Source organism: Salvelinus namaycush, chromosome 4 (genome assembly GCF_016432855.1).
Source record: "Salvelinus namaycush isolate Seneca chromosome 4, SaNama_1.0, whole genome shotgun sequence".
NCBI lineage: Eukaryota > Metazoa > Chordata > Actinopteri > Salmoniformes > Salmonidae > Salvelinus > Salvelinus namaycush.
Genome location: NC_052310.1, coordinates 64,439,865 through 64,457,416, shown reverse-complemented (window position 1 = coordinate 64,457,416; position 17,552 = coordinate 64,439,865). Strand labels below are relative to the sequence as shown.

At 44.4% G+C, this 17,552-nt stretch overlaps 1 protein-coding gene across 2 annotated transcripts in view; it reads right to left on the bottom strand.

The window, feature by feature from the left end:
• Window positions 1-17,552, bottom strand: part of LOC120045690 (KH domain-containing, RNA-binding, signal transduction-associated protein 2-like) — a 124,500-nt gene that overhangs the window by 10,368 nt on the left and 96,580 nt on the right. For both annotated transcript variants that reach the window (XM_038990632.1, XM_038990633.1), the window contains exons 5-6: window positions 8,945-9,075; window positions 5,734-5,908 (exon numbers count right to left, since the gene is read on the bottom strand). In XM_038990632.1, the coding sequence (XP_038846560.1) occupies window positions 5,734-5,908; window positions 8,945-9,075 (306 nt within the window). The remainder of the gene's footprint in view (window positions 1-5,733; window positions 5,909-8,944; window positions 9,076-17,552) is intronic.

The following is a 17,552-nucleotide window of genomic DNA, read 5'->3' as shown; positions in this document are numbered from 1 at the left end:
ACGGCATAAGCTAGGTAAATCTACGGGATACAAAAACAACAATTCATAGGCAGATCAATGACATTTCGAGATCTAGAAAAGCACTCAAATACAAAACTACCAAGCACAACAACGAGGTGCTTTCACTTCCTTTTACACTGTATATAATGTTTCAAAATATAGAGCCAGAATGGAACCTTGAAATTCAACCTTTCTCTCTGTCTCTCTCTCTCTCTCAATTCAATTCAATACAAGGGGCTTTATTGGCATGGGAAACATATGTTTACATTGCCAAAGCAAGTGAAATAGATAATCAACAAAAGCGAAATAAACAAAAAAAAATGAACAGTAAATATTACACAAAAGTTCCAAAAGAATAAAGACATTTCAAATGTCATATTGTCTATATACAGTGTTGTAACGACGTACAAATAGTTAAACTACAAAAGGGAAAATAAATAAATATGGGTTGGATTTGATCTCTCTCTCTCTCTCTCTCTCTCTCTCTCTCTCTCTCTCTCTCTCTCTCTCTCTCTCTCTCTCTCTCTCTCTCTCTCTCTCTCTCTCTCTCTCTCTCTCTCTCTCTCTCTCTCTCTCTCTCTCTCTCTCTCTCTCTCTCTCTCTCTCTCTCTCTCTCTCTCTCTCTCTCTATGCATTGCAGCTGTGAATCAATACTATGCGTAACAGGTGTGATTATGGTCATTGTATCAGTTTTATGAGGGAGACTGACAACCTGCCAGAGGCCATAGCTTCCTCTGGAGAAATTCCTATTACACCACGAGAAGTGTGTACTTCCTGACATAGACTGACCAGCTGAATCCAGGTGAAAGCTATGATCCCTTATTGATGTCACCTGTTAAAACTTCTTTGGGATAGGGGGCAGTATTTTCACGTCTGGATGAAAAGCGTGTCCAAAGTAAACTGCCTGCTACTCAGGCCCAGAAGCTAAGATATGCATATTATTAGTAGATTTGGATAGAAAACACTCTGTTCTAAAACTGTTTGAATCATGTCTGTGAGTATAACAGAACTTATTTGGCAGGCGAAACCCCGAGAACAAACCATTCAGAATTAATTATTTTGGAGGTCACTCTTTTTTCAATGAGTTTTCATTGGGAATCCAGATTTCTAAGGGACCTTCTTGCTGTTCCTATCGCTTCCACTGGATGTCAACAGTCTTTAGATATTGGTTGAGGTTTTTCCTTTGAGAAATGAAGAAGTAGCACTGTTCAGAACGAGGGTAGAGGGAAGTGTACTCTTTGATAGAGGCGCGTGACCTGAAAAGCACGCTACACTTTGTTTTCCTCCGGTATTGAACACAGTATATCCCGTCTTAAATGTTATCGATTATTTACGTTAAAAAATACCTACAGTTGTATTAGGAAAGTACTTTGAAATGTTTGGACAAAGCTTACAGGTTTTTTGTAGTCATGTTGCGCGAGTTGGAACCGGTGTTTTTCTGGATCAAACGCGCCAAATAAATGGACATTTTGGATATATATCAACGAATTGAATCAAACAAAAGTTCCATTTGTGATGTTTATGGGACATATTGGAGTGCCAACAGAAGAAGCTCGTCAAAGGTACGGCATGAATTATATCTTTATTTCTGCGTTTTGTGTCGCGCCTGGAGGGTTGAAATATGATTGTCTGTGTTTGTTTGCTGGGGTGCTATCCTCAGATAATAGCATCGTTTGCTTTCGCCGTAAAGCCTTTTTGAAATCTGACACGTTGGCTGGATTCATAACAAGTGTAGCTTTAATTTGGTGTATTGCATGTGTGATTTCATGAAAGTAAAATTTTTATAGTCATTTATTTGAATTTGGCGCTCTGCATTTTCACTGGATTTTGGCCAGGTGGAACGCTAATGTCCCACCTATCCCAGAGAGGTTAAATCCACTTCAATCAGTGTAGATGAAGGGGAGGACAGGTTAAAAAAGGGAAAGACAAAATATTGAAGTGCCTTTGAATGGGGTATGGTAGTAGGTGCCAGGTGCACTGGTTTGAGTGTGTCAAGAACTGCAATGCTGCTGGGTTTTTCACACTCAACAGTTTCCTGTGTGTATCAAGAATGGTCCACCACTCAAAGGACATCCAGCCAAAACTGTGGGAAGCTTTGGAGTAAACATGGGCCAGCATCCCTGTGGAACGCTTTCGACACCTTGTAGAGTCCATGTCCTGACGAATTGAGGTTGTTCTGAGGGCAAAAAGGGATGCAACTCAATATTAGGAAGGTTCATATTGTTTTGTACACTCAGTGCATATTCAGTATTCAGCATACACAGTATGTCTTCACAACGACAAATAGAGGAAAGTAGCGACAGGAAAAAACACCTTTTTGAAGCTTTAGTCTACTAAGATACTCGCCTGTCTCTTTTGTTGCCTCAAGACTATTTAAATTCTGCTTTGGGCTCCTGTGTGGCTTTATATGAGTATGAACATGGATATGACAAAATTAAAGTTAGGGATAAAGTTATGTCAGGGATTAAAATACTTTTTGTTGATTTATCTTGACCACGACCATATTCTGCACCCCCATCAAGGAGGAGGTAATGGCTGAGGACAGAAAACAGTCGCTAAGGCATCACAGCATCCTGTACACTTCAGTGGGAAAAATACCTTGACCTTATAGAGAGAGAGGTCTGCCTACGCTCTGGGAAAAACACTCTGAGAGAAAAATGAGTCCTGGAGTAGAGGATAGAGCAAGGTGAGATTCGTGGGGGGAAAATAAGAGGGGAAAAAAAATTCTGGACAAACTACTTCATTCTTTAATCCCCTGGTATCTGTCTGTGCTCCCACCTTCACTCCAAACCCCAATTACTGTGGAGAAAAATGTCCAGCTTTTTGCCTCTCAAGAAATACACAGGCTTTCGCTCAGAACTCAATTCGGCTTTGGTAATGAGACTGTGCTTGTGCATTTCCCCATGCAGACAGGCCAATCTTCCAATTGCCAGCACACACAGAGACTTCGCATAGCGGGAAAGCTCGGTGGAAATTGACTAGTGAAAATATAGCTTTTTTCATTAGGTTACAATTGAATGTTCACGTTGTTCAACTCTTTTAACATGACTTTGAATGTCCCCGAAATCTGAGGGATTTAAAAAAAATCTAAAATTGTGAATTGTTCTTTATCTGTAGGCCAATGTTCTCTTTATCATCATGTCTTATAAATTAAATATTTTCCATTTAGTCTAGTGGCAATAAAAAAGAGCTGTTTAATTTTGTTTATGTGATTTCAGTTATATGGACTGAAAACAACTTGCACACAGCAAGGCTGGGATAGAATGGACTGTGTTTGTCTACCCTTTCATGTTTAATTAATCATAGAGCAGCAACTGATGTTTATCTTGATACTTACTTCAGCAGATTTCAAAAGTAGGTTTCATAAAGTCAACTGAGGTGACACTTTTAATATCTCTCTGCTTGTCAGATATTCTCTGGCATTAACAGCTACCTCATTATATACGTTTTTTAAAGTTTTGTTTTCTATTTGTTTGCTGTGCAGAGGAACCTTTGGCCTCAATATCATGACACTTTGGCAATGGATCATCTCTTCCAGATGTGCACCTTTGTTCAACACATTCCATAAAGTATGTACACAGTATGACCTGACTTTCAGTTTAAGATGGAAGGTGGTCCCCTGTCATCAATCACTTACAGTGCATTCGGAAAGTATTCAGACCCGTTGACTTTTTACACATTTTGTTACGTTATAGCCTTATTCTAAAATTGAGTAAATAAAAATGTTTCCTCATCAATCTACCCACTATGTACCATAATGACCAAGCAAAAATAGTATTTTGACATTTAAAACTGAAATACCTTATTGACATACGTATTCAGACCCTTTGCTATGAGACTCGAAATGGAATTCAGGCGCATCCTGTTTCCATTGATCATCCTTGAGATGTTTCTACAACTTGATTGGAGTCCACCTGTGGACATGATTTGGAAATTCACACACCTGTCTATATAAGGTCCCACATTTTCTTTTCTTTTTTGTATATAGCTATATTTTTTTATTTAATCATTTTTTTACCCCTTTTTCTCCCCAATTTCGTGGTATCCAATTAGTAGTTACAGTCTTGTCTCATCACTGTAACTCCCGTACGGACTCGGGAGAGGCGAAGGTCGAGAGCCGTGCGTCCTCCGAAACACAACCCAACCAAGCCGCAATGCCCACTTAACTCGGAAGCCAGCCGCACCAATGTGTCAGAGGAAACACTGTACACCTGGTGACCGTGTCAGCGTGCACTGCGCCCAGCCCGCCACAGGAGTTGCTAGCGCGCGATGAGATAAGGACATCCCTGCCGGCCAAACGCTCCCCTAACCCAGACGACGCTGGGCCAATTGTGCGCCGACCCATGGGTCTCCCGGTCGTGGCCAGCTGCAACAGAGCCTGGACTCAAACCAAGAATCTCTAATGGCACAGCTAGCACTGCGATGCAGTGCCTTAGACCCCTGCGCCACTTGGGAGGAATAAGGTCCCACAGTTGACAGTGCATGTCAGAGCAAAAACCAAGGCACAAGGTCAAAATAATTTTCCGTAGAGCTCCGAGACAGGACTGTGTCGAGGCACAGATCTGGGGAAGGTACCAAAACATTTCTGCAGGATTGAAGGTCCCCAACAATACAGTGGCCTCCATCATTCTTAAATGGAAGAAGTTTGGAACCACCAAGACTCTTCCTAGAGCTGGCCGCCCGGCCAAACTGAGCAATCGGGGTAGAAGGGCCTTGGTCAGGGAGGTGACCAAGAACTCGATGGTCACTCTGACAGAGCTCCAGAATTTCTCTGTGGAGATGGGAGAACCTTCCAGAAGGACAACCATCTTTGCAGCACTCCACCAATCAGGCCTTTATGGTAGAGTGGCCAGACGGAAGCCACTCCTCAGTAAAAGGCGCATGACAGCCCGCTTGGAGTTTGCCAAAAGGCACCTAAAGGACTCAGACCATGAGAAACAAGATTCTCTGGTCTGATGAAACCAAGACTGAACTCTTTGGCCTGAGTGCCAAGCGTCACACGTCTGGAGGAAACCTGGCACCATCCCTACGGTGAAGCATGGTGGTGGCAGCATCATGCTGTGGGGATGTTTTTCAGCGGCAGGGACATGGAGACTAGTCAGGATCGAGGCAAAGATGAACGGAGCAAAGTACAGAGATCCTTGAAGAAAACCTGCTCCAGAGCGCTCAGGACCTCAGACTGGGGCGAAGGTTCACCTTCCAACATGACAACGACCCTAAGCACACAGGCAAGACAACGCAGGGGTGGCTTTGGGACAAGTCTCTGATTGTCCTCGAGTGTCCCAGCCAGAGCCCGGACTTGAACCCGATCGAACGTCTCTGGAGAGACCTGAAAAAAGCTGTGCAGCGACGCTCCTCATCCAACCTGACAGAGCCTGAGAGGATCTGCAGAGAAGAATGGGAGAAACTCCCCAAATACAGGTGTGAAGCTTGTAGCATCATACCCAAGAAGACTCAAGGCTGTAATCACTGCCAAAGGTCCTTCAACAAAGTTCTGAGTAAAGCATCAGAATACTTATGAAAATGTTTTTGTAAAAAAAAAAATAATACAGTTTTTGCTTTGTCATTATGAGGTATTTTATGTAGACTGATAAAGGGGAAAATTATTTAATTCATTTTAGAATAAGGCTGTAACGTAATAGAATGTGAAAGAGTCAAGGGGTCTGAACACTTTCCGAATGCACTGTATTCAACATAAAAATTTACAAGTGGGGAAAAGTGGGTCAGACTTACGTAGTCATCGTATGATTCATGTGTTACGGGCAACAGTGGGGGTCTGTATCCGGGGTTCCCTGGTGTTCCCCTTGCCCTGGGAGTGGATACTCCTCTCGCTAATGTGGCTTGTGGCAGTGCACTCCGCGTACCCGCTGTCCCTCTGGGTGCAACGGCCCCTCTGCCTCCCCGTCCCCTGTTTAAAAAACAAAACATCAATGAGAGATTAGATCACAACATGACATTACGTAGTCTGGCGATCTTGAACATTGACATTGTCCCGTGTGAATTAAGTATATTCAAAAAGCACATGTGTAGCGTATACCGATGTAGGATCTTAATATGATCACCCTATTGCAATGCAGAAAACGTAAAACTTATAGTGTATTTAAGGTTTAAAATGGCTTATGAAGTTTGTAACGTCCACTTAAAAATGTCAGACTTGATTTTCCCTTACGAAAGATGTTTCAACCCTTACACAAATTTCCATTAATTATAATCCACATAATAATTCACATTTCCTGCTGCCTTAGGATTATTTCCCCGCTGTAGCAAATTGGCTCAAATTAAGATCCTTCATTTGTAGACCAGAAACCACCACTATGGGTATTGATGGCATCTCAAAAATGTCCAGTGTGGAAATGAAATGGTCCTCTCTTGATTTCAAACAACTATGTGCAACAATGGAATGGAAATTCATCAATCAGAATACCAAGGCAGCAAGTGCTGACCTCAACACTTGTTTCTAGTGTATGCAGATACAGTATTATACAGACTGCCTCAGTCACAAGCTTGAGTGTTGTCAAGTGGAAGATAAGCATAACCTTTTCTGCTCAGACAGATTTAGTCATAATGATGTTTAAAGCAGAACAGTTATCATATCGCTTTTCTCCCAGACAAGCTATTCATTCAGACGCTGCACTGTTATTCCAATGACCTGGAGAATCAGCTCTACCTACATTTGTAGAGAATCCTCAAGCAGCCATTCCGGCAAACATTCCCAGAACATTAGCTAACATTCCCATTAAGTTATTGTTAGGGTTTGGTAACATTAGGATGAAAACGTCCCAAAAACATTCAAGTAATGTTTTTAACTACTCCCCCCAAAAATGGAAATTAAGTATCCTTGGAACATTCAATAGAACATTCACTAAAATGTTGTTCACAACGTCTGTAAAAACTACCACAGAATATTCCCCTAATGTTCTCATTAGGTTGCCAGGGAATGTAATAACACAATGTTCAGGTAATGTTCTTAGAACATACTGCCGCAGCAAAATGTGGGAGCAATAGAAGTGGTTCAGAGGAAACATTACAGGAATAAATAAACAAGACATTTTCATGTGACTTGCCATATTTTTTTTTACATGGACTGCTGTGCAACTAACTTCCTCAACAGTAAGGTAACACTAACACATGAAAGAACCCTGTTCAAAACGAAATTCTATCATTCTGGGCAAATAGGAATAACATTCTAAGAACATTGAAGGAATGTTTTGTGCATCCTGATACAAACATTGTAAGAATGTCATCACAACTAGACAGATTTTGTGCTTTGGGAACCTATCTCTTGTAATGTACCCGCACTGTTCCCACAACCTAATTAAATGTTCTGGGAACCTTTAAAGAACTCAGGACGGCTGTTCTGTCAATATTCTTGCAACATCAAAGGAATGTTTTGTGCACCCACATACATACATTATCTGAATGTCAGCACAACAGGACAGTTGTATTGTTTTGGGAACCTATCTCTTCACATATCCCCACAATGTTCCCAAAACCTAAGTAAATGTTGAACAAAATTTGAAAGAACTTATCAGGTGAATGTTTTTTGCACACTAGAATAAACATTATATAATTATCTGCACAACTGGATGGTTTTTGTGTTTTGGGAATGTTCCCACAATGTCCCACCAGACTGTTCCCCCAACTGAATGAAACATTCTGCTAACCTTTAAAGAACAGACAAAATGTGTTCTGGGAACATTCTTGCAACATCAGCCGGATGTTTATACAAACATTGTATAATCATCAGCACAACTGGACAGTTTTTGTGTTATGAAAAATATTTTACGCAACCTAACGAATGTTCTGGGAACTTTCACAGAACCAATTTTGGTTTGCTAGGCTGGCAGAGAAATGATCCGGGTCCCACTGACTCCCTGTGCTTATCCCAGTGAGGGAGGCTATACTTTTCAGGGTGCATTGACAGTTATTTTACTGTGCACACAACTCGCACCAATAGTCACAGATCAAAAGGCAAATGGGCCCGGACGCTGGTGTGTCTGTGCTGAAATTAGGGTGTTGGGAGGCGGATGCTGGGATGATGTCTTCGGTCCTGAGATTTTACTGCCTAGAAGAGCCAGAGGAGCACCACAGGGAGTGCAGGGTGGATTTAAGGTCATAAAGCTGTCTATATTTGGAGAACATCCAGACGTTTTAACACAAGCAAGCTGGAGGAGGCCGAGATACACAGTCTTCTGGCACTGCTGATCCTTCACTAAAGCTAGCAGTCAATTATGATCCGAAAATACAAAGACTCCAAGGAGCATTACGGCCACATTACCGGTGCATATTTCTCATGGAGATTTACAGTAATAGCTTATCAGCGCAGCATAAGGAGCAAATCAGGGGAGGAACGTGGTGGTGATTCTAAATGAGCAGAATCAGAATCACATGAGAACACGGGCGTGTTTATTTCCATTACCACCTGAGGTAGTATAGTGCAAGCTGTCACCGTACACTCAAAATCCTTCAGGGACTGTCACACTGAAGACATGGCCATGGCCGGTGAAGATTGTATGAAATATGAATTATTGAGGTATGTCATGTCATCTGAGATATTAAATATATAAATGATTAATATGTTACATAATGAATAATTAACAATATGTGCTTGAAACTAAATATGAATCATTCATCAAACGCGGTGTGAGTATTAGAAGCAATAAAGCCAAGATCATATTTTGATTGTGATCGTTGAGTTAAAGTTCACACAGATGCAAAACAAAACCACACAAACGCACACACACACACACACACACACACACACACACACACACACACACACACACACACACACACACACACACACACACACACACACACACACACACACACACACACACACACACACACACACACACACAATCAATGACCAGTAATGATTTGGGATGGAAACCAACAAGCCAGCAGATCATAATCAACATGGCTGGTCTTTGCAAATACATACCGCGTAGTTATCGTGGAAGCCAGACGTAAGCCCCGCCCCCTTACTGTCCTCCCTCTGTTGGTGTCCTCTGATCCTCCGTTCAAGTAGGAGAGCTCCCTCAGCTGCTCCTGTCTGATCTCATCATTGTAGTCCTGTGGAAAGAATACAACAGGCCTCAAAATAAATAAAAGAGAAGATTTGTCATCCAAATGCAACCGATGCTCGCAACTGCAACAAAGTTCTCCCAAATAAAAATTCAGAGGATATTCACAGGAAATGTATGATTTACTTTAACACTGAATATTCATTTAGAGAATGTTCTGGTCAGAGTAGTTTAGGGGATCAGGTCTCAGTCTACTGAGAGTTGTTAGAACATTTTAGAACATTGAAATAGACGAGGGAGAATTCAAATCTCAGCATTAATAGTGTCTCAAAAGATAACGCCAGACAGCAATCCAAAACACACACAAACACAGAGGCAAACAGAGTGAAAATTTGATAACACTATCTTTACTGTAAGGCATAAACATATAGCTAATGCTTTATAAACGCATTTATCTGCACCAGAAATCATTCAAGGTCCATGGCCTTGTTTAGCTACATCCATGTCCAGCTTCTGTCCGTCCTCCCTCAAGTAGGCCACAGATCTAAAAGGGCTGAATGGGTAAAAAAATGATGTTATTTGACACTCAGCCTCTGAGTTTCAATACTCTGTGGGGCTTTCAGAGGGTCACGTGAGGAACCAGGGGAAACAACTTATAATATTTGTCCTCATTTGCACTAAGAGCGGGTTGGGAGGGCATTGGAGGCCATATTGAAAGCAGCTATTACATTGTTCTTGTGTGTGAATATTGGGCGGCAGGTAGCGTAGTGGTTAGAGCGTTGGCAAGGTAAAAATCTGTAATCTGCTCCTGAACAAGGCAGTTAACCCACTGTTCCCAGGCCATCATTGTAAATAAGAATTTGTTCTTAACCGACGTGCCAAGTTAAATATAAAATAAAAAATATTGCATTGCTGCCTTTGATTCGTCAATGTTTCTCTCAGTCAGTCATTGAACATGAATAGGATCTGAATCACAGGCTAGATAACAGAGTGGATGAAACATTTTAATATCTTGTCAACAGGCTTAGACAGATAAACATGTCTCATTTCCTCCAACCACTTATCCTCGTCCTGTTTGCAAGACAGCTAGGCTAAAACAAATATGAGAGATCCATTGTGGACAGCACTCAGCCTCTACTTAGTTTAACCGCCCTGTACCGTTTTGGACTCTGACCTGGTTATGAACTCTTGCCTGTCCCCGACCTGCCTTTTGCCTACCCCTTGTACTATAATAAATATCAGAGCTCAAACCATCTGCCTCCTGTGTCTGCATCTGGGTCTCGTCTTGTGTCGTTATAGTACGAACTGGTCATGACTGACCCAGCAGATTTGGACCAGCTCCGTCACGCTGTCTCCCTGCAGGGAGCTACCATTAAGAGACAGGAGGAGCTACTTCAGAACCGGATGGAGGGGTTCAAGGCGTTAACGGAGCAATTGCGTGAATGCTCCAGTGCTCCCTCATTTTTGAGCTACAGCCATCTTCGTTCCTTGTGGATCGATCGAAGATAACGTATCTAATTACGCTAATGTCCGGAAGGGTGCTCTCCTGGGCGACGGCTGTTTGGGAGCAACAATCCGCCGTTTGCCATAACCTGGACGATTTCATGGTGGAGGTGAGGAAGGTATTTGATTTTCTGGTGCCCGGGAGAGAGGCGGCCCGAAAACTACTGAAGGTACATCAGAACTCCCGTAGTGTGGCACACTCCGCGGTAGATTTTCGCACATTGGCCGCCGAGAGTGCCTGGAATCTGGAGGCTCTGTTCGATACCTTCCTTCACGGACTGTCGGAGGAAATAACAGACAAGCTCGCAGCTTGGAGTTGCCATTGGACTATTGGACCTTGATTCCCTCATCGCCGTTACGATTAGGTTGTGTGGTGCCAGGACAACAACCTCTCCCTCAATGTGATCAAGACAAAGGAGATGATTGTGGACTACAGGAAAAAGAGGACCGAGCACGCCCCCATTCTCATAGACGGGGCTGCAGTGGAGCAGGTTTAGAGCTTTAAGTTCCTTGGTGTCCACATCACCAACAAACTAACATGGTCCAAGCACACCAAGACAGTCGTGAAGCGGGTACGACAAAACCTATTCCCCCTCTGGAGACTGAAAAGATTTTGCATGGGTCCTCAGATCCTCAACACGTTCTACAGCTGCACCATCGAGGGCATCCTGACTGGTTGCATCACTGCCTGGTATGGCAACTGCTCAGCCTCCGACCGCAAGGCACTACAAAGGGTAGTGCGAACGGCCCAGTACATCACTGGGACCAAGCTTCCTGCCATCCAGGACCTCTATACCAGGCGGTGTCAGAGGAAGGCCCTAAGAATTGTCAAAGACTCCAGCCACCCTAGTCATAGACTGTTCTCTTTGCATGGCAAGCGGTACCGGAGTGCCAAGTCTAGGTCCAAGAGGCTTCTAAACAGCTTCTACCCCCAAGCCATAAGAATCCTAAACATCTAGTCAAATGGCTACCCAGACTATTTGCATTGCCCACCCCCCTCCCATCTCCATACCACTGCCACCCTCTGTTGTCATCTATGCATAGTGACTTTAATAACTCTACCTACACGTACATACTACCTCAACTAACCGGTGCCCCCGGACATTGACTCTGTACCGGCACCCCCCTGTATATATTGTTATTTTTTTTACTGCTGCTCTTTAATTACTTGTTACTTTTATCTCTTATTCTTATCCATATTTTTTTGAAACTGCACTGTTGGTTATGGGCTCGTAAGTAAGTATTTCACTGTAAGGTCTACACCTGTTGTATTCGGCGCATGTGACTAATAAAATGTGATTTGATTTGATTTGATTGATTGGCATCTACGAGAACACCGGAGTGAGAGGAGGTCGGGTCTCGGGAACATTTGTTCATCCGCTGCTGCTTGCTCACCTCCGAAGGAATCCGGAAGTCCCCGAAGTGTGCATTTCAGAGAAGAGCCGAAGCCACCCGAGTTCCCTCGAGAATCATCGGCGACGAGTGAGTCGGTTACTCCTGAGCCTATGCAACTGTTCAGAGCTGGATTATCGCCTAGGGAACATTCCCGTAGGCTGAGCTCCAACTGTTGTCTGTACTGTGGGGGCAGCTATAGCCAGCTTCCCTGTTAAGAGAACTACATCTTTAGTAAGTACTCTGGTGAATTATCCAATTCCCATCACCCGCACTCCTTTTCTTGTGATACTGCTGTGGGGAGACCAGTCTCAGTCTCCCCGGGCACTCATTGACTCTGGGGCGGATGAGAGTTTTATGGATGCTACCCTAGTTTCTGAATTAGGTATCCCCACTCAACCCCTCTCTGTTCCCATGGACGCTAGAGCACTGGACAGCGGCTCCATTGGAAGAGTTACCCATTACGCTGTTCCTGTTAATCTGCAGGTTTCGGGAAATCACAGTGAGTCAATACAGCTTCTCCTCATTGATTCCCCCCATGTTCCTGTTTTGGGATTTTCTTGGCTCCAAAAACACAACCCCGTTATTGACTGGCCCACAAGTTCAACCCTGGGTTGGAGTCCATTCTGTCATTCCCATTTCCTTAAAGCGGCGCAGCCTTCCCCGAGACGTCCTCCTAAGGGCTTAAGTAAAACCTTGGATTCCTCTGCCGTTCCTGCAGAGTACCATGACCTCCTGGAGGTCTTCAACAAGGCACGGGCTACTTCTCTTCCCCCGCATCGTCCCTACGATTGTGCTATTGACCTTCTCCCAGGCACCACACCGCCTCGTGGTCGGCTATATTCTCTATCCGGCCCGGAGACCAAGGCCATGGTGGAGTATATTGAGGACTCTCTGGCTGCTGGAGGCATCCGTCCTTCTGCATACCCTGCCGGCGCAGGTTTTTCTTTGTGGAAAAGAAGGACAAGACCCTGCGTCCGTGCATTGACTACCGGGGTCTTAATGATATAACGATCAAGAATCGTTACCCCCTACCACTCCTCTCCTTGGCTTTCGAACCTCTCCAAGGGGCTACCAGTTTCTCAAATCAAATCAAATCAAAGTTGATTTGTCACGTGCTCTGAATACAACAGGTGTAGACCTTACAGTGAAATGCTTACGTACAGGCTCTAACCAATAGTGCAAAAAAGGTATTAGGTGAACAATAGGTAGGTAAAGAAATAAAACAACAGTAAAAAGACAGGCTATATACAGTAGCGAGGCTGTAAAAGTAGCGAGGCTACATACAGACACCGGTTAGTCAGGCTGATTGAGGTAGTATGCACATGTAGATATGGTTAAAGTGACTATGCATATATGATGAACAGAGAGTAGCAGTAGCGTAAAAGAGGGGTTGGCGGGTGGTGGGTGGTGGGTGGGACACAATGCAGATAGCCCGGTTAGCCACTGTGTCAGGAGCATTGGTTGGTCGGCCCAATTGAGGTAGTATGTACATGAATGTATAGTTAAAGTGAGTATGCATATATGATAAACAGAGAGTAGCAGCTGGACCTTTGGAATGCCTACCACCTGGATCGGATACACGAAGGAGATGAGTGGAAGACAGCTTTCAACACTGCCAGTGGACATTATGAGTACCTTGTCATGCAATTTGGACTCACCGCTGTCTTCCAGGCACTGGTAAACATGTTAAATCGTTTCGTGTTCGTCTACCTCGATGACATCCTGTTTTTTCCCATTCTGCCCAAGAACACATCCTCCATGTTCGACAAGTCCTTCAGCGCCTCCTGGAGAACCAGTTATTTGTTAAAGTGGAGAAGTGCGAGTTCCACCGTTCTACAATCTCCTTTCTGGGATATGTCATTGCTGAAGGAAATGTCCAGATTAGAGGTCGACCGTTTATGATTTTTCAACGCCGATACCGATACCGATTATTGGAGGACCAAAAAAGCCGATACTGATTAATCGGACGATTTTTAAAATTTATTTGTAATAATGACAATTCCAACAATACTGAATGAACACTTATTTTAACTTAATATAATACATCAATAAAATCAATTTAGCCTCAAATAAATAATGAAACATGTTCAATTTGGTTTAAATAATGCAAAAACAAAGTGTTGGAGAAGAAAGTAAAAGTGCAATATGTGCCATGTAAGAAAGCTAACGTTTAAGTTCCTTGCTCAGAACATGAGAACATATGAAAGCTGGTGGTTCCTTTTAACACGAGTCTTCAATATTCCCAGGTAAGAAGTTTTAGGTTGTAGTTATTATAGGAATTATAGGACTATTTCTCTCTATACGATTTGTATTTCATATACCTTTGACTATTGGATGTTCTTATAGGCACTTTAGTATTGCCAGTGTAACAGTATAGCTTCCGTCCCTCTCCTCGCCGCTACCTGGGCTCGAACCAGGAACACATCGACAACAGCCACCCTCGAAGCAGCGTTACCCATGCAGAGCAAGGGGAACAACTACTCCAAGTCTCAGAGCGAGTGACGTTTGAAACGCTATTAGCGCGCACCCCGCTAACTAGCTAGCCATTTCACATCGGTTACACCAGCCTAATCTCGGGAGTTGATAGGCTTGAATTCATAAACAGCAGAGCTGCTGGCAAAACGCACGAAAGTGCTGTTTGAATGAATGCTTACGAGCCTGCTGGTGCCCACCATCGCTCAGTCAGACTGCTCTATCAAATCATAGACTTAATTATAACATAATAACACACAGAAATACGAGCCTTAGGTCATTAATATGGTCGAATCCGGAAACTATCATCTCGAAAACAAAACATTTATTCTTTCAGTGAAATACGGAACCGTTCCGTATTTTATCTAACGGGTGGCATCCATCAGTCTAAATATTCCTGTTACATTGCACAACTTTCAATGTTATGTCATAATTACGTAAAATTCTGGCAAATTAGTTCGCAATGAGCCAGGCGGCCCAAACTGTTGCATGTACCCTGACTCTGCGTGCAATGAACGCAAGAGAAGTGACACAATTTCACCTGGTTAATATTGCCTGCTAACCTGGATTTCTTTTAGCTAAATATACAGGTTTAAAAATATATACTTCTGTGTATTGATTTTAAGAAAGGCATTGATGTTTATGGTTAGGTACACGTTGGAGCAACGACAGTCCTTTTTCGCGAATGCGCACTGCATCGATTATATGCAACGCAGGACGCGCTAGATAAGCTAGTAATATCATCAACCATGTGTAGTTATAACTAGTGATTATGATTGATTGATTGATTGTTTTTTATAAGATAAGTTTAATGCTAGCTAGCAACTTACCTTGGCTTCTTACTGCATTCACTTAACAGGCGGGCTCCTCGTGAGGCAGGTGGTTAGAGCGTTGGACTAGTTAACCGTAAGGTTGCAAGATTGAATCCCTGAGCTGACAAGGTAAAAATCTGTCGTTCTGCCCCTGAACAAGGCAGTTAACCCACCGTTCCTAGGCCGTCATTAAAAATAAGAATGTGTTCTTAACTGACTTGCCTAGTTAAATAAAGGTGTAAAAAAATATATATAAAAATACCGATTTCCGATTGTTATGAAAACTTGAAATCGGCCCTAATTAATCGGCCATTCCGATTAATTGGTCGACCTCTAGTCCAGATGGACCCTGAAAAGATGAAAGCAGTAGTGGATTGGCCCCAACCTACGTCCAGGGTGCAGCTACAATGTTTCCTGGGGTTTGCCAATTTCTACCTCCGTTTATTCGAGGCTACAGCACCCTGACGGCCCCCCTCTCTGCACTCACCTCTCCCAAGGTACAGTTCACATGGTCCCCAGCTGTTGACAGAGCCTTTGTGGACCTGAAGCATCAGTTCCCTACAGCACCCATCCTCGTCCATCCGGACCTTATCCTGATAGTTTGTGGTTGATGTTGATGCTTCTGACGTTGGAGTGGGGGCTATCCTGTCCCAGTGATAGAATAAGAATTTGGAATATCTCCGCATAGCCAAGCACCTTAACTCCAGGCAGGCCCGGTGGGCTCTGTTATTCACCAGATTCAACTTTACCATTTTCTACCACCTAGGTTCCAAGAATGTTAAACCTGACACCCTCTCTCGCCTATACATTTCCGCTGCCATACCCTCTGACTCCGAGACCATCCTCCCTACCTCATGCCTTGCGGCTTCTGTGGGCTGGGGTATTGAGACCCTTGTCCGCAAGGCACAACATTCCCAGCCTGCCCCTGGAGGGGGCCCGGCTAACCGGTTGTTCGTCCCTAATTTAGTCTGGTCCCGGGTCTTGGAATGGGCTCATTCTTCCAGGCTTACCTGTCATTCGGGTTCCCGTCAAACCCTGGCCTTCCTCCGACAACGTTTCTGGTGGCCTTCGTCGCCGCATGCAATTTTGTGCTCAGAATAAGACTCCGTGGAAAGCCCCGTCCGGCCTCCTTCAGCCACTACCTGTCCCTCATCGTCCCTGGCCCCTTATTTCCCTGGACTTTGTCACTGGGCTCCCTCCGTCTGACGGCAACACCGTCATTCTGACGGTAGTGGATCGGTTTTCTAACGCTGCTCATTTAATCCCTCTCCCCAAACTACCGTCTGCCAAAGAGACAGCCCAGCTCATGGTGCAGCACGTCTTCCGGATCCATGGACTCCCGGTGGACATGGCTTCCGACCCGGGTCCTCAGTTCTCGTCTCGGGTTTTGGAAGGCGTTCTGCATCCTTATTGGGTCCTCAGCCAGCCTGTCCTCCAGATTCCATCCCCAATCCAACGGCCAGTCGCAGCGAGCAAACCACGACCTGGAAACAACCTTAAGATGCCTCGTCTCGACCAACCCCACTACCTGGAGCCGACAACTGGTCTGGGTGGAGTATGCCCGGAACCCTGTTCGGCCACGGGACTCTCCCCTTTCGAGTGCTCCATAGGGTATCAGCCTCCGCTCTTCCCAGAACAAGAGCAGGAAGTCAACATACCCTTGGCCCAGATGTGCTCGGGCAGCACTCCTTAAGATCAACTCCAGGTATCTTCGACAAGTGGATCGCCGTCAGACTCCAGCTCCTCTCTATCGCATTGGACAGAAGGAATGGCTATCCACATGGGACCTACCCCTTCGGCGAAGTTGGTCCTTTCCCCGAATCCTTAGTTCCACTGCTGTTCATCTTTTGTTACCCCGTACCCTCCGTATTCACCCTACGTTCCATGTGTCAAGGATTAAGCCTGTGTCTCACAGCCCTTTGTCTTCTGTTTCCAGGCCCACCCCTACTCCCCGTGTCATCGATGGTCATCCGGCGTACACGGTGAGACGCCTCCTGAGTGTTCGACCACGAGGCAGGGGTTTCCAGTACCTGGTTGACTGGAGAGTTATGGCCTGGAAGAGATGTGCTGGGTCACCGCTAGAGACATCCTGGACTCAGCCCTCACTGCTGACCCAGGTAGGATGCCAGGTGGTGCCCCTAGAGGGGAGGGGGGTACTGTCAAACCCTGATCTGTTTCACCTGTCCTTATCTCCATCCCCCTCCAGGTGTCACCCATCCTCCCCATTATCTCCTGGGTATTTATACCTGTGCCAGTTCATCTTGTTTGCCAAATCAATTTTTTTCCTAGCTCCTGTTTTTCTAGTCCTGACCACTCTGACTGCCCCTGCCTGCCACCCTGTACC